Raw genomic sequence first — 22,355 nt, forward strand, 5'->3', positions numbered from 1 at the left:
GTGATTTGTGCTCCAGACAGGGCTCTACCCAGCGGTCAGGCCCCCATTAATCAGCACATTATCCCCTATGCTATGGACAGGTAACTTCTAAAGATGTGAATAACCCTTTAAGTACGGATGGTGCAGGCATCTCTTGTACATTTTCATAGTCATTAGGCTCCCCAGAACTAGAGGTAAAACGTTATCGTAATTTATGGGAAAACCTTAACTGTAAGGCCAGAGTCACACTTGCGTGTAACTCGCGCGAGTCTCTCATTGAATCTCCCGGCATGGATTCTCACTCTCCGGACAGGAGCATCTCAGCTGCATAGACATACATGCAACCAACCCGCTCCTGTCAGGAGAGTGCGAGTCTGTGCCGGATGATTCAATGAGAGACTCACGCGAGGCACTCGCAAGTGTGACTCTGGCCTAACCTATACTCTTATATGGACATAGCTGTAATAGCTGTAGAAGAAGCTTACCACAAGCCAGTAAAACAGTTACGTTCCAATGATGGAATGGGCACAAGAGTTGTGCCCATGCTATTCACAATAGGAGTTGGCTATTAGACACAGCTGAGCTCTGGCTGCGAGTGATGGGATCCAGCACTTTCACCCCCTCAGATAGTAACAGCAGCACGTGAGGAGATTGGCCGAATAATATCACCCCCTCAATGAACCCATTAGCACCCCTACAGTGTAATCAAAATGTGCCAATGGTTATTATTGCAACAAAAATCCCTAACAATAGCCTCCATGTCTGCCATATACCTCAACCTGTCAGATCCCACCAGAGGCTGTCACTATAAACACGGACGGGCTAGGTAATGCACTGTATCTACACATGTTCAAGTCCCCATGTGGGGAAATATTGCACGAAAAAAACAAAACCAAGTGTTCCGGTATATACAAAATATACAGTAAATAAATAAAATAAAATCCAATCCTTGGTATTGCCGCATCTATAATGACCAGTCCTATGACTATTTAGCCCATCTGAGATAATGCCATGAAAGAAGGGAATTTTGTTTACTTACCGTAAATTCCTTTTCTTCTAGCTCCAATTGGGAGACCCAGACAATTGGGGTGTATAGCTATGCCTCCGGAGGCCACACAAAGTATTACACTAAAAGTGTAAAGCCCCTCCCCTTCAGCCTATACACCCCCCGTGCTGCCACGGGCTCATCAGTTTTGGTGCAAAAGCCCGAAGGAGGAAAAAATTATAAACTGGTTTAAAGTAAATTCAATCCGAAGGAATATCGGAGAACTGAAACCATTTAACATGAACAACATGTGTATACAAAAAACAGGGGCGGGTGCTGGGTCTCCCAATTGGAGCTAGAAGAAAAGGAATTTACGGTAAGTAAACAAAATTCCCCTCTTCTTTGTCGCTCCTTATTGGGAGACCCAGACAATTGGGACGTCCAAAAGCAGTCCCTGGGTGGGTAAATAATACCTCATAATAGAGCCGTAACGGCTCCGTCCTACAGGTGGGCAACTGCCGCCTGAAGGACTCGCCTACCTAGGCTGGCATCTGCCGAAGCATAGGTATGCACCTGATAGTGTTTCGTGAAAGTGTGCAGGCTCGACCAGGTAGCTGCCTGACACACCTGCTGAGCCGTAGCCTGGTGTCGCAAGGCCCAGGACGCTCCCACGGCCCTGGTAGAATGGGCCTTCAGTCCTGAGGGAACCGGAAGCCCCGAGGAACGGTAAGCTTCGAGAATTGGTTCCTTGATCCACCGAGCCAGGGTTGACTTGGAAGCTTGTGTCCCTTTACGCTGGCCAGCGACAAGGACAAAGAGTGCATCCGAGCGGCGCAGGGGCGCCGTACGAGAAATGTAGAGTCTGAGTGCTCTCACCAGATCTAACAAGTGCAAATCCTTTTCACATTGGTGAACTGGATGAGGACAAAACGAGGGTAAGGAGATGTCCTGATTGAGATGAAAAGTGGGCAAGGCAAATGGCCAGGGAGAAAATCCCTGAGCAGAGCACCACGACAGGAATATTTTCCACGTCCTGTGGTAGATCTTGGCGGACGTTGGTTTCCTAGCCTGTCTCATAGTGGCAATGACCTCTTGAGATAATCCTGAAGACGCTAGGATCCAGGACTCAATGGCCACACAGTCAGGTTGAGGGCCGCAGAATTCAGATGGAAAAACGGCCCTTGAGACAGCAAATCTGGTCGGTCTGGCAGTGCCCACGGTTCGCCGACCGTGAGATGCCACAGATCCGGGTACCACGACCTCCTCGGCCAGTCTGGAGTGACGAGGATGACGTGGCGGCAGTCGGCCCTGATCTTGCGTAACACTCTGGGCAACAGTGCCAGAGGAGGAAACACATAAGGAAGCCGAAACTGCGACCAATCCTGAACTAAGGCGTCTGCCGCCAGAGCTCTGTGATCTTGAGATCGAGCCATGAATGTTGGGACCTTGTTGTTGTGCCGTGACGCCATTAGGTCGACGTCCGGCATCCCCCAGCGGCAACAGATCTCCTGAAACACGTCCGGGTGAAGGGACCATTCCCCTGCGTCCATGCCCTGGCGACTGAGAAAGTCTGCTTCCCAGTTTTCTACGCCCGGGATGTGAACTGCGGATATGGTGGATGATGTGGCTTCCACCCACAGCAGAATCCGCCGGACTTCCTGGAAGGCTTGCCGACTGCGTGTCCCACCTTGGTGGTTGATGTAAGCCACCGCTGTGGAGTTGTCCGACTGAATTCGGATCTGCTTGCCTTCCAGCCACTGCTGGAACGCTTTTAGGGCAAGATACACTGCCCTGATCTCCAGAACATTGATCTGAAGTGAGGACTGTTGCCGAGTCCACGTACCCTGAGCCCTGTGGTGGAGAAAAACTGCTCCCCACCCTGACAGACTCGCGTCCGTCGTGACCACCGCCCAGGATGGGGGTAGGAAGGATTTCCCCTTCGATAATGAGGTGGGAAGAAGCCACCACCGAAGGGAAGCTTTGGTTGCCTGAGAGGGGGAGATGTTCCTGTCTAGGGACGTCGGCATCCTGTCCCACTTGCGTAGGATGTCCCATTGAAGTGGACGCAGGTGAAACTGCGCGAAAGGGACTGCTTCCATTGCTGCCACCATCTTCCCCAGGAAGTGCATGAGGCGCCTCAAGGGGTGTGACCGACCTTGAAGGAGAGATTGCACCCCTGTCTGTAGTGAACGCTGTTTGTCCAGCGGAAGCTTCACTATCGCTGGAAGAGTATGAAACTCCATGCCAAGATATATCAGCGATTGGACCGGTGTCAGATTTGACTTTGGAAAATTGATGATCCACCCGAAACTCTGGAGAATCTCCAGAGTAACGTTGATGCTGTGTTGGCATGCCTCTTGAGAGGGTGCCTTGACCAGCAGATCGTCTAAGTAAGGTATCACTGAGTGACCCTGAGAGTGGAGGACCGCAACTACTGTAGCCATGACCTTGGTGAAAACCCTTGGGGCTGTCGCCAGGCCGAACGGCAGTGCCGCGAACTGAAGGTGTTCGTCTCCTATGGCGAAGCGCAAGAAGCGCTGATGCTCTGGAGCAATTGGTACGTGGAGATAAGCATCCTTGATATCGATCGATGCTAGGAAATCTCCTTGGGACATTGAGGCGATGACGGAGCGGAGGGATTCCATCCGGAACCGCCTGGTCCTTACGTGTTTGTTGAGCAGTTTTAGGTCCAAACCAGGACGGAAGGACCCGTCCTTCTTTGGAACCACAAACAGGTTGGAGTAGAAACCGTGACCCTGTTGCTGAAGAGGAACCGGGACCACCACTCCTTCTGCCTTCAGAATGCCCACCGCCTGCAGAAGAGCCTTGGCTCGCTCGGGAGGCGGAGATGTTCTGAAGAATCGAGTCGGAGGACGAGAGCTGAACTCTATCCTGTAACCGTGAGACAAAATGTCTCTCACCCAACGGTCTTTTACTTGTGGCAGCCAGGTGTCGCAAAAGCGGGAGAGCCTGCCACCGACCGAGGATGCGGTGTGAGGAGGCCGTAAGTCATGAGGAAGCCGCCTTAGTAGCGGCACCTCCGGCGGTCTTTTTAGGGCGTGATTTAGACCGCCATGCGTCGGAGTTCCTCTGATCCTTCTGCGGCCTTTTGGACGAGGAGAATTGGGACCTGCCCGCACCCCGAAAGGACCGAAACCTCGACTGTCCCCTCCTCTGTTGGGGTGTTTTTGGTTTGGCCTGGGGTAAGGATGTTTCCTTTCCCTTGGATTGTTTGATGATTTCATCCAATCTCTCACCAAACAAACGGTCGCCAGAAAATGGCAATCCAGTTAAGCACTTTTTGGAAGCCGAATCTGCCTTCCATTCCCGCAGCCACAAGGCCCTGCGTATTGCCACCGAATTGTCGGCTGCAACCGCCGTACGGCTCGCAGAGTCCAGGACAGCATTAATAGCGTAGGACGCAAATGCCGACGTTTGAGAGGTTATGGACGCCACCTGCGGCGCAGACGTACGTGTGAGTGCGTCAATTTGCGCCTGACCAGCTGAGATAGCTTGGAGTGCCCATACGGCTGCGAATGCTGGAGCAAAAGACGCGCCGATAGCTTCATAGATGGATTTCAACCAGAGCTCCATCTGTCTGTCAGTGGCATCCTTGAGTGAAGCTCCATCTTCCACTGCAACTATGGATCTAGCCGCAAGTCTGGAGATTGGAGGATCCACCTTGGGACACTGAGTCCAGCCCTTGACCACGTCAGGGGGGAAAGGGTAACGTGTATCCTTAAGGCGCTTGGAAAAACGCTTATCTGGACAAGCTCGGTGTTTCTGGACTGCCTCTCTGAAGTCAGAGTGGTCCAGAAACATACTCTTTGTACGCTTGGGAAACCTGAAACGGAATTTCTCCTGCTGAGAGGCTGACTCCTCCACTGGAGGAGCTGAGGGAGAAATATCCAACATTTCATTGATGGACGCAATAAGATCATTCACTATGGCGTCCCCATCAGGAGTATCAAGGTTGAGAGCGGCTTCAGGATCAGAATCCTGATCAGCTACCTCCGCTTCATCATACAGAGAGTTCTCTCGCTGAGACCCTGAACATTGTGATGATGTCGAGGGGATATCATAGCGAGCTCGCTTAATCGGTCTGGGGCTGCGGTCCGTGTCAGAGACCTCACCCTGGGATCCATGAGACACCCCGGGAGGACATTGCTGTTCCAACTGAGGGGGACCAGGGGGCAATGATTCCACAGTGCCCCTGGCTTGAGATGCCGGCGTGGACTGCAAGGCTTCTAATATCTTAGCCATAGTCTCAGAAAGTCTTTCAGTAAAAACTGCAAACTCCGTCCCTGTCACCTGGACAGTGTTAACAGGTGGTTCTCCCTGGGCCACCCTTAGCAGAGGCTCCGGCTGAGAAAGTGTCACAGGGGCTGAGCATTGCACACAATGAGGGTCAATGGAACCTGCCGGCAGTATAGCCGTACATGCTGCACAGGCAGCATAGTAAGTCTGTGCTTTGGCACCCTTGCTATTTGTGGACGACATGCTGTTGTCTCCTCTGAGCAATACAGGAGGGTATATAGACAAAAATCAACAGTGCACCATACAGTGTTATATCTATAAGTACACTTCTGCACTAGTGGGGCCAGCACCACAGGTGCTGCTTACCGCCTGCGCAAAGCGGTTGTGTGGGCACCAGAAATCCTGCCTGGGTCTCCCTGAGCTTGTCTCTCCTCTCCAGCGTTAGCAGAGCTGAGAGGAATGGCTGCCGGCGTCCTGAGGAGAGGAGGGAGCCGTGGGCGTGACCCAGAAAAGTGCGGGAACTGGTGCCCCACTGTGCAGAGTGAGGGGGTGGAGTATGCAAAGCATGCTCCAGCCCTCAGTGCTGCCGTCCTGTACAGCGTCCCGCCCTTCCCCTGATTGGCAGGGCTGGGGGCGGGAAGAAAACGAGACTAGGCCGCAAAAGCCGGGGACTCGAGTTATAAGCGCGGCCGCCGTATAAGCGCGGTCGGCGCGGAAGTCCCCGGCGCACTAACAGTCCCAGCCGCGCCGCAGTGATAACCATGGCAGCGGCGGTCAGCACGGCAGTCCCCCTACACGAACACACTCAGTGACGCTGAAGTGTGTAATGGCACAAACGCAGTCAGCGCTGCTGTCCCCGGTGCACTAGCACACCCAGCAATGCTGGAGTGTTGCTGTGCGCGGTCCCCACGGGGACACAGAGTACCTCAAAGTAGCAGGGCCATGTGCCTGAACGATACTCGGCTCCTATCCAGCATGGTCCTCAGGAGCTGTGGATGGAGCACGGTCTCCTGTGCCTGGAGACCGAAAGGATCCCACTTCACCCAGAGCCCTAATTGAGGGATGGGGAAGGAAAGCAGCATGTGGGCTCCAGCCTCCGTACCCGCAATGGATACCTCAACCTTAACAACACCGCCGACAAGAGTGAGGTGAGAAGGGAGCATGCTGGGGGCCCTGTTATAGGCCCTCTTTTCTTCCATCCGACATAGTCAGCAGCTGCTGCTGACTAAGCTGTGGAGCTATGCGTGCATGTCTGACCTCCTTCGCACAAAGCATAAAAACTGATGAGCCCGTGGCAGCACGGGGAGTGTATAGGCTGAAGGGGAGGGGCTTTACACTTTTAGTGTAATACTTTGTGTGGCCTCCGGAGGCATAGCTATACACCCAATTGTCTGGGTCTCCCAATAAGGAGCGACAAAGAAATATCAAAACTATGCCAGCATTGCTGCCTATGGCCATCTTTCCTCACAAAAATGAAAGAAAAGAAGTGATTAAAAAGTCATAACTCCAAAAATAATAAAAACTAGAGTTTGTTACACAAAAAAAACAATATCCCTCATATAGCTCTGTGCCTGGAAAAATGAAACCAGGGCTCTCACAAGGACATCCAAAAAGTGATTTTCTAGTGTAAAAATAGTAAAACACTGATCATATCGATATGCAGAACAAAGTAAGCTTGTCAATTATACGGTCAGGGAACGTCATAAAAATACTTTCAGATTAATTGTTTGCTTCTCCAGCCAAAGAATGATATCAAGTCATCAGAACCCAAAGAAGGTCCTAATACACTACAGCTCGTCCTGCAAAAAACACACACACACAAGCCCTCACCCAACACCATCTAGAAAAAAAAGAGAATTTTGTTACTTACCGTAAATTCTTTTTCTTATAGTTCCGTCATGGGAGACCCAGACCATGGGTGTATAGCTACTGCCTCCGGAGGACACACAAAGTTACTACACTCAAAACGTGTAGCTCCTCCCTCCTAGCATATACACCCCCTGCTAGCCAGACCTAGCCAGTTTAGTGCAAAAGCTGAAGGAGGACATCCACCCACAAGAAGACACAGAGGAAAATCCGGAAGAACCGGGATCTCTGTCTACAACAATAACAGCCGGTGAAGACACACGGAACAAGAAACCTGCCAACAGGCAATAGGGAGGGTGCTGGGTCTCCCATGACGGAACTATAAGAAAAAGAATTTACGGTAAGTAACAAAATTCTCTTTTTCTTTATCGTTCCTATGGGAGACCCAGACCATGGGACGTCCTAAAGCAGTCCATGGGTGGGAATAAACAGACAACTGAGAAGCAGGAAAACCCAACTTCACAAATGGGCGACAGACGCCTGAAAGATGCGTCAGCCCAAGCCCGCGTCTGCCAAAGCAAGAGCATGCCTTGGATAGAGCTTCGAAAAAGTACGCAGACTAATTCGAGCTGCAGTCTGACAGACCTACTGAGCCGTAGCCTGGTGCCTGAAAGCCCAAAAGGCACGGACCGGTCTGATCAAATGTGCTCTGATCCCCGGCGGGGAAGGCACTTGAGTACCTTGTAGGCCTCGGAAATGGCCGACCTAAGCCAACGAACCAGGGTCGGCTTAGATACAGAGACCGCTACGTTGACTAGCAGTCAGTACCAGAGAGAGAGGTGCACCGCCTAATAACGGCGGTGCGAGACACATAGATCCGGGGCGCCCGCACCAGATCCAGGAGATGCAACGCTTCCTCAAAGCGATGAACAGGAGCCGGACAAAAGGAAGGCAGGAAAATTGCCCCGGATAAGGTGGAAGCAGTAACCACCTTAGGGAAAAAAGTCCGGAGTCGGACGGAGACCACCTTGTCTTGATGCAAAAGACCAAAGAAGGGGGTGACTCAGAGAGTGCAGCCAGAACTCCCTGGCGGGAAATTATAGCCACTAGAAAGACTACTTTCTGTGAAAGATGAAACAAAGAAACCTCCCTAAGAGGCGCAAAGGGGGGTTTCCGGGAACCGGGAGGACCGGATGAAGGTCCCAGGGTTCCATAGGCCGCCGGAAAGGCGGAATAATGTGAGACGCGCCCTTAAAGGAGCGCACCGGAGACAGCCGGACGATACGCCGCTGGCACATACTGACAGGGCCGAGACCTGTCCGTTATTGAGGGATAGTCCTAGCTGTAGACCGGACTGTGGAAGGGACAGGAGGGTCGGCAAGGCTAAAAAGGTCCAAGGACACCTTGGAGCTTGAGTCATAGCGGAGATGACTTCAGGAAGGATACCAGAAGTCGCTAAGATCCAGGACTCAATAGCTACGCCGTCAATCTGAGAATGCAGAATTCTGACGGAAAAAAAAAAACGGACCTTTGAGAAAAGGTCTGGACGGTCCGGAAGATGCCATGGCAACCCAACGGACAGAAGGAGCAGGTCAGGATACCAAGCCTGCCTGGGGCAGTCTGGAGTAAGAGAATGACCCGACGTCCCCTTTTTTTTTTTTTTTTTTTTTTTTTTTACTGATCTTGCGCAGGCCTCTGGGCAAGAGATAGAGGCGAAGCTGGATCAAACATGAACCAGTGTGTCTACTGCAAAACCTGAGGATTGTGGACCACGGTTGGACAGCTGAAATAGTCTGCCTCGCAGTTTTGACATCTAGGATGTTTTGACATCTAGGATGTGGGCTGCGGATACGGTGGACTAGGAGTCCCTTGTCCACTGAAGAATGTTGAGGCGCCAAGATTGCCAGGCGGCTGAATGTCCCGCCCTGGAAGTTGACGTAGGAAAACGCTGTCACGTTATCCGACTGAACTCGAATGTGCCTAGCCGCCAACAGATGGTGAAGGCTTAGAGAGCTAGAATACAGCTCTGATTTCCAGCCCATTGATCTAGAGGGCTGATTCGGACAGAGTCCAAGCGCCCTGCGCTCCGCGGTGGAGATATACTGCTCCCAAGGCGGAAAGACCAGCACCCTGGTGAGGATCACCCGGGACGGGGCCAGGAAGGAGCGTCCCTGAGACAGAGTGGCCGAAACCACCACTGCAAACAGGCCCCCGGTCAGTGGCAAAGCCACCACATCGTGGAAGGAGGGAGTTCGCGTGTACAGCGGAAAACATCCAGTCTCAGAGGACGCAGGCGGGCAAGGAATCGCTTCCATTGACGCCACCGTCTGACCAGCACCTGTATTTGGTGTCTGATAGAACGACGTCGACCGCCAGCGGAGGGACTACTTATCGACTAAGAGCGGCTTCACAAGAGCCGACAGAGTCTCGAATTGTGAGAACCTCTGGTTCGAAGTCAGAGTGGACTTGAACAGAATGACAAGCCACCCGAATAGGTTAGAGTGGCGAGAGTAAGCGAAGTACTCTGCTAAGAGTCTGCACTGGATGAAGCCCTGAGAAGAAGGCCGTCCAGGGCAAACGATCACTGCCAATCCTTAGGGGTGCAGGACCCTAATCACAGCAGCCCCATGAGAATACTCGATGGGCCGTGGCTAACCGCAAGGAAAGAGCCACGAATTGGACCACTCTGATGGCAAAACGTAGTCAACGCTGGTGTGCACCTGCGATTGACCCCTGCAGAAAGGCATCTCTGATGCCGATGGCTGCTAGGGAATCTCCTTGGGTTCTTGATTGGTCCGGTGGAAAAAAAAACACACGGAACAAGACTGAGACTCCATGTGAAAACGCCACACCTGACCATGCTTGAAAAGCTAAAGATCCAGGCCGGAAGGCACCGCCCTGTTCGGGGACTGGAAATAGATTTAAACAAAAATCTCAGAACCGTTCCCAGTCGGGAACCGGTACAATTACTCCATTGGCCTGCAAGAAATGCACGGCCTGTGAGAAGCCTTGGAGCCGGGAGGAGGGGACAGAAAAAATCTATTTGGCGGGCGGACAGAATTCTATCCTGTAGCCATGGGAGATATAATCCCGCCCCCACTGAACGGAGACGTGTTAGAACCATACGTTGCCAAGTGGAGAGAGCCTGCCACCAACCAGGAGGAGGTTGGCGGCTAGATAGCTCGGAGGAAGCTGACTAAGTGGCAGCATCTCCTGCGGTCTTCTAAAGACGCAGCTTCAAGCCAATTGGTTCTATGAACCTAGGCCGAGCTAGAGGACGATCAGATGGAGGAACGGAAACCACCGAAACCTCAACTGATTCCTGCCCTGGACAGGTTCCCTGGTTTAGGTTTGTGGCAAGGAAGAACTCTCCTCGCCGAGAGCTTCCTAAATTTCATCTAGTTGGTTCCGAAGAGACTGGTCCCACCAAAGGGGAGCCCAGTAAGGACCCTCTATAGAGGCCTCTGCCTTCCATTTCCGAAGCCACAGGAGCCTGCGGATAGCGAGGAAAGTAGCCAAGACCACCGCCGTGCGGTGTCCAGCATGGCAGACTTGGCAGAGGATGAAAAGACTGAAGTCTGGAAGTTCAGGCAACCGTCTTGGGCATAGAGTCCCTGTGAGGGAATGCATCTCCTCTGAGGAGCCATCAGCCACTGACATAACGGTCCGGGCTGAGCCACCTGAGGTGAATGAGCCCACCTCTTGACCACCATTGGTGGACAGGGGAAACACAGTCCTCAGAATCACGCTTCATGGGAAGCGACTGTCAGAGCAGACCCTGGGCTGGTCACAGGGGCCTGAAAACTGGAGTGGTTTAAGGAACACACGTTGTGTTCACCTAGATAAGGTAACTCCGGCGGATTGAGGTACAGTACAAAATTAATGTACCGTGGGATCCTTATAGAAGTGCCGTCAGCCACTGATACAACTATCCGGGCTGAAAGTCTAGACACCGGAGTGGCCACCCTTGGCGAATGAGTACACTCCTTGACCACCTCTGATGGAAGGGGGAGACAGGCAGCAGAACCCCACTGTGGGATCTGCAGGACAGGCTGCGGGCTTGGACGCAGCGGCCTGAAAACTGGAGTGGTTAAGGAACACACTCCTTAAAGGTATACTGATGCCTTTTGCCAGCGGGGAATACTCCCCTGATACAGGCGGATGGAGGTCCAATACAAGTATAATGGACGCAATCCAATCATTCGCATCCGCGTCACCTACGGACGGATTAAAGTACCTAAAGCAGCGTCCGAGCCCCTGATAGAGATATCCTCCTCGTCCAGTGAGTCAGCTCGTATCGGAGCTGCGGGACGGGGAGGACAGGGGACCCTGCGTCTCCCTGTCAGGAGGACGGGGTCTGTGAGCTTTGCTGAGCAAGCAGAAAACGCCCTGAGAAGGGGGCTGCATGCTCAGCAGATGCCGGGACAGCCGACCCCTGGAAAAAAGATTCCCCCAGGGGTCAGCCACCGAACCCGGAGCAGCTGGAGGGACCATGAATGAGCCTCCAAGCTGAGGGGCCACAGTGGTTATGAGCTCGCCGTACGAGCCCACCAGAAGTGAATAATAAAAACAGCCTGCAGCCTCGCTCTGTGAGACCTGCTGCAGAGGTGGGGTTCAGCCTGGGGCGACTCCAGGCTGAGGCACCACCACATAAGAACCATTACAGTATGGGCCGGTTCAGGCAATATAAGCTTACATGCAGAGCATGTAGTGTACAGCCTTGGAGCTTTGCTCCTAGTGAGACATGCTGCTGAGGAGGAGGTTCTAAAATAAAGAATTAACTCCTTCAGAATGCCCTGATAGTGTATAAAAAGTGCACAACCAGAGGTTGTGACTTATCAGGCCGCTATTGTGAGTGCCCCCCCAGGTTCCAAGCCTGGACCCCCAGCCAGATATCCACTCCCTCTGCACTGCAGAGCAGCCAGCGCCGATCAGCGTACTAAGAACGCTGAGAAAATGGCGCTAGAGTGAGGGGGGAGGGCGGGGGTTAACCCAGGAGCGGGAATCGGAGGGCTAAGAAGATGTACAGGGGAGGGAATCATCTCCCAACAAGGAGTGTCCTCCCCTGTGCAGAGCGGCGGTTGGGCGGCGCTGCAGCGTCCCCCTGCATGACTGACATGCAGGAGAACGAAACGAAAACTAGGCCGCGGCTGAAGCCGGGGCCTAGAGTTATGCATGCGGCCGAAAATCAGGCATCATCGGCGCGGTACACAGTAAAAACCGTGGAACCGGCCGGAAACACAGTAAAAGCAGCATTATCAAAGTCAATCACTGTCCCCCCAATAAAGTGCCCCACATTGCAGAAGGACCCTCTGAATAACGTCTCTATACTTAGCTTTGAGACGCAGGGTCCAGTCCCTGGTGGGGTGGGGGTACAGTGCTCCGTCCAGCAGGGTCCTGCCAAAGGGCTGCGGATGGAGGCCGGTCTCCTGCAAGGCAGTGAGAACCGTGTTGGCTCTAACTTCAAGCCAGAGCCCCTAAGGGATGGTGAAGGAGCGCGGCATGAAGGGCTCTTGCCCTGAATCAACCTTAACAGCACCGCCGCCAGGGGGGTGTGAAGGGACATGCCGGGGGTCCAGTGGACCCGCTTTTCTTCCAAATCTGTAGAAAAAATGAAAAATCAAAAAAGGATGCATGTGTGTGTGTGATCCTCCTGACACAAAGCATGAAACTGGCTAGGTCTGGCTAGCAGGGGGTGTATATGCTAGGAGGGAGGAGCTACACGTTTTGAGTGTAGTAACTTTGTGTGTCCTCCGGAGGCAGTAGCTATACACCCATGGTCTGGGTCTCCCATAGGAACGATAAAGAAAAAATAGTGATGGGTATCAAAATGTACTGCCCAACACCTGCACAACAGATACGATTATGGCAGAACACACGCTCTCTGCATAAAGCTCTTGGCACTGGCTCCACTGGGTTTATTACTTTAACCAGGTAAGAAATAAAAAGAAAGAGACATCACAAATAGTAATTACAGCTGAGAGCAGATGGTGCCAGGAAATTAATCCCCGGGGTCACTGTACAGAATAGGTGTGCGATACAGGAAATCATGGGTTAAATGTCTCCCTCTATTCACATTTTACCACTAATCCACCTCATTATGTAAGATCAGAAGGGACAGAAGTTGGGGTCACACAAAGATCCGGCTTCTCACCTCCTGCTCTCTAGCGTAATCCTCCTTATCATACTCATCGTCATCATGCTGGGTCTGTAAGGCTCCACTGTCAAAGTCTATAGACATGGTGGTTGTGAATGGTCAGATACTGAAACCCTATAGGAGAAAAGCCAAAGGAAGAACCATAAATGATGAGTTATATTACTGGCAGTGATGAGTTATATTACTGGCAGTGAGGAAAGCCAAAATCAACATTCATACAAGGAATCGGCTACATATATTAAAGGGAAACCTCGATTGCCCAAACCCCAGGAGCATAATGAGCCGGGCTGTGCCAGGTATATCAGGCTTCGAAATCCCCCGGAGTTTCACATCACATATGGTTGGTAGATCCAGCCGGAAACAGAGCGTGACCTGACCAGACCAGCGCTACCCCTGCCAGCCTCTCCTTGTCCCGCTCCAGCTGATTGACAGGTTGCGTTGTGGAGGAAACCGGTCAATCACCTCCAGCATCTACAGCACAGATATCAAACTCTGGCCTGCGGGCTTATTTTATTTGGCCCATCCTGGATGCTGATACAGTTGAAAGCAATGATGAAAGAGTGAACCTGTCTACACCCTCCCCCATTATTCTGCGCCAGATATCACAGTGCAGCAGGTGCAATAACACTATTTTGCGCCTGCTGGACTGAGCAGTGAGGAGCCTCAGAGCACTCACTGCGGGGCCCCATCAATCGGCATGGAGGGCCAAGGGGGGCCCCATCAATCGGCATGGAGGGCCAAGGGGGGGGCCCCATCAATCGGCATGGAGGGCCAAGGGGGGGGGCCCCATCAATCGGCGGGGGGGCCCCATCAATCGGCGGGGGGGGGGCCCCATCAATCGGCGGGGGGGGGGGCCCCATCAATCGGCGGGGGGGGGGCCCATCAATCGGCGGGGGGGGGGGGGCCCCATCAATCGGCGGGGGGGGGGGGGCCCCATCAATCGGCGGGGGGGGGGGCCCCATCAATCGGCGGGGGGGGGGGCCCCATCAATCGGCGGGGGGGGGGCCCCATCAATCGGCGGGGGGGGGGGCCCCATCAATCGGCGGGGGGGGGCCCCATCAATCGGCGGGGGGGGGCCCCATCAATCGGCGGGGGGGGGGCCCCATCAATCGGCATGGCGGGCCCCATCAATCGGCATGGCGGGCCCCATCAATCGGCATGGCGGGCCCCATCAATCGGCATGGCGGGCCCCATCAATCGGCATGGCGGGCCCATCAATCGGCATGGCGGGCCCATCAATCGGCATGGCGGGCCCATCAATCGGCATGGCGGGCCCATCAATCGGCATGGCGGGCCCATCAATCGGCATGGCGGGCTAAGGGGGGGGCATTATTCTGTATGAAGGGCTAAGGGGGGGGCATTATTCTGTATGAAGGGCTAAGGGGGGGGGCATTATTCTGTATGAAGGGCTAAGGGGGGGGGCATTATTCTGTATGAAGGGCTAAGGGGGGGGGCATTATTCTGTATGAAGGGCTAAGGGGGGGCCCATTATTCTGTATGAAGGGCTAAGGGGGGGGCATTATTCTGTATGAAGGGCTAAGGGGGGGGGCATTATTCTGTATGAAGGGCTAAGGGGGGGGCCCATTATTCTGTATGGAGGGCTAAGGGGGGGCCCATTATTCTGTATGGAGGGCTCAGGGGGGGCCCATTATTCTGTATGGAGGGCTCAGGGGGGGCCCATTATTCTGTATGGAGGGCTCAGGGGGGGGGCCCATTATTCTGTATGGAGGGCTCAGGGGGGGGGCCCATTATTCTGTATGGAGGGCTCAGGGGGGGCCCATTATTCTGTATGGAGGGCTCAGGGGGGGCCCATTATTCTGTATGGAGGGCTCAGGGGGGGCCCATTATTCTGTATGGAGGGCTCAGGGGGGGGGCCCATTATTCTGTATGGAGGGCTCAGGGGGGGGCCCATTATTCTGTATGGAGGGCTCAGGGGGGGGGGCCCATTATTCTGTATGGAGGGCTCAGGGGGGGCCCATTATTCTGTATGGAGGGCTCAGGGGGGGCCCATTATTCTGTATGGAGGGCTCAGGGGGGGCCCATTATTCTGTATGGAGGGCTCAGGGGGGGGGCCCATTATTCTGTATGGAGGGCTCAGGGGGGGCCCATTATTCTGTATGGAGGGCTCAGGGGGGGCCCATTATTCTGTATGGAGGGCTCAGGGGGGGCCCATTATTCTGTATGGAGGGCTCAGGGGGGGCCCATTATTCTGTATGGAGGGCTCAGGGGGGGCCCATTATTCTGTATGGAGGGCTCAGGGGGGGCCATTATTCTGTATGGAGGGCTCAGGGGGGGCCCATTATTCTGTATGGAGGGCTCAGGGGGGGGGCCCATTATTCTGTATGGAGGGCTCAGGGGGGGGGCCCATTATTCTGTATGGAGGGCTCAGGGGGGGCCCATTATTCTGTATGGAGGGCTCAGGGGGGGCCCATTATTCTGTATGGAGGGCTCAGGGGGGGCCCATTATTCTGTATGGAGGGCTCAGGGGGGGCCCATTATTCTGTATGGAGGGCTCAGGGGGGGGGCATTATTCTGTATGGAGGGCTCAGGGGGGGCCCATTATTCTGTATGGAGGGCTCAGGGGGGGCCCATTATTCTGTATGGAGGGCTCAGGGGGGGCCCATTATTCTGTATGGAGGGCTCAGGGGGGGCCCATTATTCTGTATGGAGGGCTCAGGGGGGGCCCATTATTCTGTATGGAGGGCTCAGGGGGGCCCATTCTGTATGGAGGGCTCAGGGGGGCCCATTATTCTGTATGGAGGGCTCAGGGGGGGCCCATTATTCTGTATGGAGGGCTCAGGGGGCCCATTATTCTGTATGGAGGGCTCAGGGGGGGGGGGCATGACTAGGTTGGCGGCCAACTTTGTCCAAGTTTTTATTTTTGACTCTCCGTGCATTGGAGTATGACATCCCTGATGTAGAGAAATGCAGGATCTACCATTTCCCAGGCTGCGGTTTGTTCAGCATGGCTCAGTGATAGGTGCCTTTAATACAATATATTTTGATACAAACTGACTCTCCAATGTGCAGTAAGCGGGGGCGCCTCTGAATAAAATTGCTGCAGACTAAGAAATCAGCCCCAGGGTCTCCATCTCCAGCCACATTACAGTCTACAGCGGCCCCTCCGGAGACCCCACGGTCCTCAGCGGCCCACGGATGACATTCAGGGTGAAATCACCCACGAATAGCGTAACTATTCTGGGAGAGAAGCCTGCGGAGGTCACATAATAATAATAATAATAATAATAATAATAATTTTATTCATTTATATAGCGCTATTAATTCCATAGCACTTTACATACATTGGCAACACTGTCCCCATTGGGGCTCACAATCTAGAGTCCCTATCTGTATGTCTTTGGAGTGTGTACTGAGGACCGAGCACTGTGAGGTGGATGGGGCTCACACCCGACACCTGCACTGTGGAGTTCAGCTCTGGCGGTTGTCGGACGTGTTCAGTACAGAGCAGAACCCCGCAGCTGCACAATGGTTAGTCCTCGCTGCACTAGATCTCATTCACCTGGATGGATCTACCCCAGAGGTCCAACACTGGGACCTCCACCAGTCCTGACAGCGGGGGCCACAGCTCTCAGTGTGACCGCTCCATCTACTACTATGGGACTGGTGACAAGGACTACAGTAACCAGCTGTCATCCTCCATGTACAGAATGACAGGACACCAATGGATGTCACAGCTCCACTCACTGCACAACTCTCAGCAACAGACTTCCTGCTACTTGTAGTCCTTCACCTGTCTACAAACCTAAGCCTCCACACAGGACAGCGCACCATATCACACTTACTCCACCGAGCGCCTCCTTCATGGGCTCCTGCACCGAGCGCCTCCTTCATGGGCTCCTGCACCGTAACCACAGCAGCGACAACAGCTGCAGCTACCACTTCCCTCTCAACAGTCAAAATGGGAGCCAAGTCACTGATTCGCCAAGTGTGGCTCTGAGTGACAGACCCAGCACCCAATGCAGAATCAGCATCTGAACAGTGTCACAGTATCGGGGCGTGGCAAACAGACTGAGCTTCCTGGTTAGGTAGAGCTAATTAGGTTAGGCTGAACGGCACAGTCAACAGACTCGAGCGAAAATTCTGGTGGGCGTTCCTGTGGCGCGAGAGGCAGCGGGAAGGTTGTGTGATCACGTGGTTGGCTGGCAGGCTGAGCAGCAGAGCAGGCGTCCCAGCCGCAGGCGGGCTGCACAGTATAGCGCTCAGGTGCGGGGCTTCCTACACTCCCCTTTTTTTTCTACAAAACCAGCCAAAGCTATGCAGTTTCACAAATATCATGCAGACAATTGCTTCTTTTTTTCCTGACTGAAAACCACTGCGTTTTTGTTTTTTTTTTAAAAAAAAGCAGCACAGCATGTCAATGTTTTCAGCTTTCTTTGTCGTTTTTTTTCACCATAAAAAGCAATAAGAAAGAGCAAAAATGTAACGGCTCTGTTTTTGCTGCTTTTTTTCATGACTTAAACTAGCTTTATCAGGGCCGCCATCAGGGCATGACAACGATGAATGGTGTATTGGGCCCGGTGAAGAGGGGGCCCTTGGTAATTACTTAGCTTTATTAAGCCCCGCTCCTACTCTATACGGCCCCTGTCACAGCCGGAGAACGGGCCTGGCTGTGTAGCTTCAGCCACTATACATGGCTAATTTGCATGCGAAGGGGCAGCGCATGCAAATTAGCCATATGCTGGAGGCAAGGCACGGTGCGTCATCCTGCGGCCCAGTGTGCAGTAGCATGATGAGGTCATCACTCTGCAACCTCATCACACTGCTGTAGGCAACAGAGTCGGAGAGGTGGCGAAGATGCGGCAGCTGGCAGGGACAGCTAAGCACTAGGTGAGCTAAAGACAGGAGCTGGATGAACGTTGGGGGTGATGGGGGCTCGGTGACCCTTCTCTTGCTTCAGCTGGATGTGCGTCAGTGGGCGTACATCCTGCTGAAATGCATCGTGGCTGAGAGAGGACGCCGTGTGACGTGGTAGCCGGGAAAGGTGAGTAAAATTATTTTTTTCTCTTTTTTACGGCAGACAAATATGCCAAGAGGGGCCCAGGACAGAGACATATATACCAGGAGGAGGACATATATACCAGGAAGGGGATAGAAACCAGGATGGGGACTTATATACCAGAATGTGCCCAGGAGGGGGATATGCCAGGAGGTCCCCAGGATTGGACATATAGCCAGATGGGGACAAATAAATCAGGATGGGGGCATATATACCAACAGTGGCCCAGGAAAGGGACATATATACCAGGAGGGGGACATAAATACCAGGAAGGGTCCAGGGTATGGACACATATACAGTGCCTTGCGGAAGTATTCGGCCCCTTTGAATTTTTTAACCTTTCCCCACATTTCAAGCTTCAAACAAAGATAAAAAAATTTAATGTTGTGGTGACGAATCAACAACAAGTGGGACACAATTGTGAAGTTGAACAAAATTTATTGCTTATTTTAAACTTTTGTTAAAATTAAAAAACTGAAAATTGGGGCGTGCAATATTATTCATCCCCTTTAAGTTAATACTTTGTAGCGCCACATTTTGCTGCGATTACAGCTGCAGTCACTTGGGGTATGTGTCTATCAGTTTTGCACATCGAGAGACTGAAATTCTTGCCCATTCTTCCTTTGCAAATGGCTCGAGCTGAGTGAGGTTGTGTTACGGGGGGACCGGCAGATTAGGACCAGGGGGTATATATCCTAATCGCCAGTCGGGGCCCACCGTGCTCCAGATGACAAAGGAGCTGCTGGCACTTGAGGGTTAGACGGAGACTATAGAGCTGGATGGCTCTGAGATAACCCAGGAACTCTGGGAACCGGTCACGTGTGTTGGGACACGTCAGACCGGACGACAACCCAATTAGCGTTTTGGTGCACCTAGCGCTACACCAACCACGTGTGCAGGAAACACGTCAGGCCGGGTGGTAACCAGGTAGCGTTGACCGGAAGACCGCCACGAAAGCGCCCTGTCGGCCACGTGTGTAGGACATGTCAGGCCGAGCGGTCCTCCGATTAGCGTTTCTGGCCACCTCTCGACTGGCCACGTGTGTGTAGGACACATCAGGCCAGATGGGTACACCAGTAGCGTTGACCGGGAAGCCGAGGAAAATAAGGAACACCCTGTTAACTCCACAGGGGTCCTGGAGTACGCTGTCCGTGCGCGTAGGGGGCACAACCGGACAGGTGGCGCAGCAGGTGCGTTGTCCGTGTGCGTAGGGGGCACAATCGGACAGGTGGCGCAGCAGGTGCGTTGTCCGTGTGCGTAGGGGGCACAATCAGACAGGTGGCGCAGCAGGTGCGTTGTCCGTGTGCGTAGGGGGCACAATCGGACAGGAAGCACAGCAGCCGCAGCCCAGTTAACGCCACTGGGCTGCTATAGCAAGACTGGAACGGCAGGAGGGAAGCACGGCGCCTGACCCTGATGTGCCGAGCCACGAATCTTGGCGTGACAGGCACCGTTCGCCTAACCCTACCTACCGCTTCCCAACATAGGCTTATGCCGCAATGAGGCTCTAACATGGAGGTGTGCTCTGACTGAGCAAAAGTGAAGACTGCGCACCTCCATGTTGTCTCCAGCCCCTTTTATAACCTGGGTCCGCCCCAAATCCAGGGTGGAACCACCAAGGTCCAATAGCAGAGTGCCATGTCATTAGTGACGTCACATGCGACCTATCCGGAACCGCCACGTCATTGATGACCTCATGGCAGCCACGTCCCAAACACTTCACCAGTCATCGTCTGACGACCAATACTGAGGTGCCAGATCATAGGGGCGGGCCTCTGCGAGCCAGTCCGGGGTTGCCACGTCATCAGGACACCTGACACCCTCTGCCCTATCAGGGCCTGCCACCTCACGGACATGCTCAGTGAGGTCCTTACCGGACCTAGCCTCTGATGCACTAAGTGCCTGAGCATGCTCAGTAGCCTGAGCCACAGGCTTAGAAAGCAGACTATCAGTTTGAGCATGCTCAGTAGGCAAATCCCAGAACTTAGACACAGCACGAAGTCCAAGTACCTGTGCAAAGAGGCTGTTAGGGTTAATTGTGGGAGCATGCTCAGTAGCCTGAACTGAGGACTTAGTCTCAGACATAACACAAACAGGCTGAGCATGCTCACTAGGCAAAACACCGGGCTTAGACTCTGGCTGGGGTAAATCGACGCACGCATGCGCACTAGCCGCCTCTCCACACTTAGACGTGGTGGAAGGAACAGCCAACTGGACGACCCGAGGCACGGCCAAGAACGGCAGCCGGCGCCTGGGCGCAACAGGAACCGCAGCAGGCTGCTTGCGGCTATGGCGGCGCCAGTTCGTAACAGGTTGGATGGAGAGCGTTTGTGAACAGCAGTTTTCAGCTCTCTCCACAGATTCTCGATTGGATTCAGGTCTGGACTGTGACTTGGCCATTCTAACACCTGGATATGTTTATTTGTGAACCATTCCATTGTGGATTTTGCTTTATGTTTTGGATCTTTTTCTTGTTGAAAGATAAATCTCTGTCCCAGTCTCAGTCTTTTGCAGACTCCAACAGGTTTTCTTCAAGAATGGTCCTGTATTTGGCTCCACCCATCTTTCCATTAATTTTAACCATCTTCCCTTTCCCTGCTGAAGAAAAGCAGGCCCAAACCATGATGCTGCCACCACCATGTTTGACAATGGGGATGGTGTGTTCAGGGTGATGAGCTGTGTTGCTTTTACGCCAGACATATCATTTGGCTTTGTGCCCAAATAGTTCGATTTTGGTTTTATCTGACCAGATCACCTTCCTCCACATGTTTGGTGTGTCTCCCAGGTGGCTTGTGACAAACTTTAAACAACACTTTTTATGGATATCTTTGAGAAATGGCTTTCTCTTTGCCACTCTTCAATAAAGGCCAGATTTGTGCAGTGAACGACTTAGGCCCTGTGCGCACTGGAAAACGGGTCTGAAAGATTACCGCACGCGCGGTAAAAAACCGCGGCAAACCACACCCGAAAACCTCATGTGGTTTGCCGCGGTTTTACCGCGGTATTCGCGGTATTGCCGCGTGCGGGTTGGTACATGTGTTTTATTGCATTCAATGCAATAAAGCACATTGAAGAAAAAAAAATAAAATAATTTCCTTCTGCGATAGATAGTAGATAGATAGATAAATAGACAAATAGAAGAATAGATAGAGGGATAGATAGAGGGATAGACAGATAGGGGACAGATTGCTGCATTTCTCCAGAGCGGTAGTGAGATCACATTACCGGCCGTGGGAAATGCCCTGTGGTTACCTCTGCTGTCTCGCTGCGAGGCTGCATTCAGCACCGTGTCAGTGTCAGTAGCGGCTGGATGCAAGCATCGCAGGACGTGGATTACGCCGGAGCTGTGTGTTTCGGGGGGGTTAATAAAAGGGTGAACGAGGAGGCTTATTTGTGTTTTATTTAAAATAAAGGATTTTTCGGTGTGTGTGTTTTTTCACTTTACTTACGGGTTAATCATGTCAGCTGTCACATAGACGCTGCCATGATCAAGCCTGGACTTAGTGGCGGCGATCCACCGCCATTAACTCCTTATCCTGTATGCCACCGCATCACGGCAACAGGAAGAGCCGGGGACACTCCGGTACTGCCGCATAATGGATGCGGCAGTCCTGGGGCAGCTGCGGGCTGATATTCTCGGCTGCGGGAGGGGGGGCATTAACCCTGACCCTCACCCTCCCCAGCCTGAGAATACCGGGCCGCCGCTATGTGCTTACCTCGGCTGAAAGGTAAAAATACAGCGGAGCCCACGTGTTTTTTTTTTTTTCTATATTTCTGTTTGATTTCTATGTGTATTCTATATGTCTGTGTGTGAGCGCGATGTGTGTGTTCTACTGTATGTCTGTGATGTGTGTGTTTACTCTCTGCTCCGCTTCCTCTTCCTGTCATAATGACATCACTTCCCTGCAAACCGCAGGGCAGTGCTGAACATTACCGCAGGTAAACCGCAAAATACCAAAGGGAATAACGCAGGAAAACGCAATGAACTGCACAGAATTTGCTGCCTGCGTTATTCCCTGTGGGATTTCAGGATTACATTGCAGTCAATGGAGTGAAATCCCGCAGCGACGTGCGGAAAATAATTGACATGCAATTGTTTTTGCTGCGGGAATCCCACAGCAAAACATGCAGCTGTCAAAATCCGCATAGTGCGC

At 52.9% G+C, this 22,355-nt stretch overlaps 1 protein-coding gene across 1 annotated transcript in view; it reads right to left on the reverse strand.

The window, feature by feature from the left end:
- The window catches only part of CEP152 (centrosomal protein 152), a 173,971-nt gene extending 156,879 nt beyond the window's left edge, over nucleotides 1–17,092 (reverse strand). Inside the window, exons 1-2 of the mRNA XM_075345805.1 lie at nucleotides 16,988–17,092; nucleotides 13,182–13,298 (exon numbers count right to left, since the gene is read on the reverse strand). Of these exons, the coding sequence (XP_075201920.1) occupies nucleotides 13,182–13,268 (87 nt within the window). The 5' untranslated portion in view covers nucleotides 13,269–13,298; nucleotides 16,988–17,092. The remainder of the gene's footprint in view (nucleotides 1–13,181; nucleotides 13,299–16,987) is intronic.
- Between the last annotated feature and the right edge of the window lie 5,263 nt (nucleotides 17,093–22,355).

This window comes from Anomaloglossus baeobatrachus, chromosome 4 (genome assembly GCF_048569485.1).
Source record: "Anomaloglossus baeobatrachus isolate aAnoBae1 chromosome 4, aAnoBae1.hap1, whole genome shotgun sequence".
NCBI lineage: Eukaryota > Metazoa > Chordata > Amphibia > Anura > Aromobatidae > Anomaloglossus > Anomaloglossus baeobatrachus.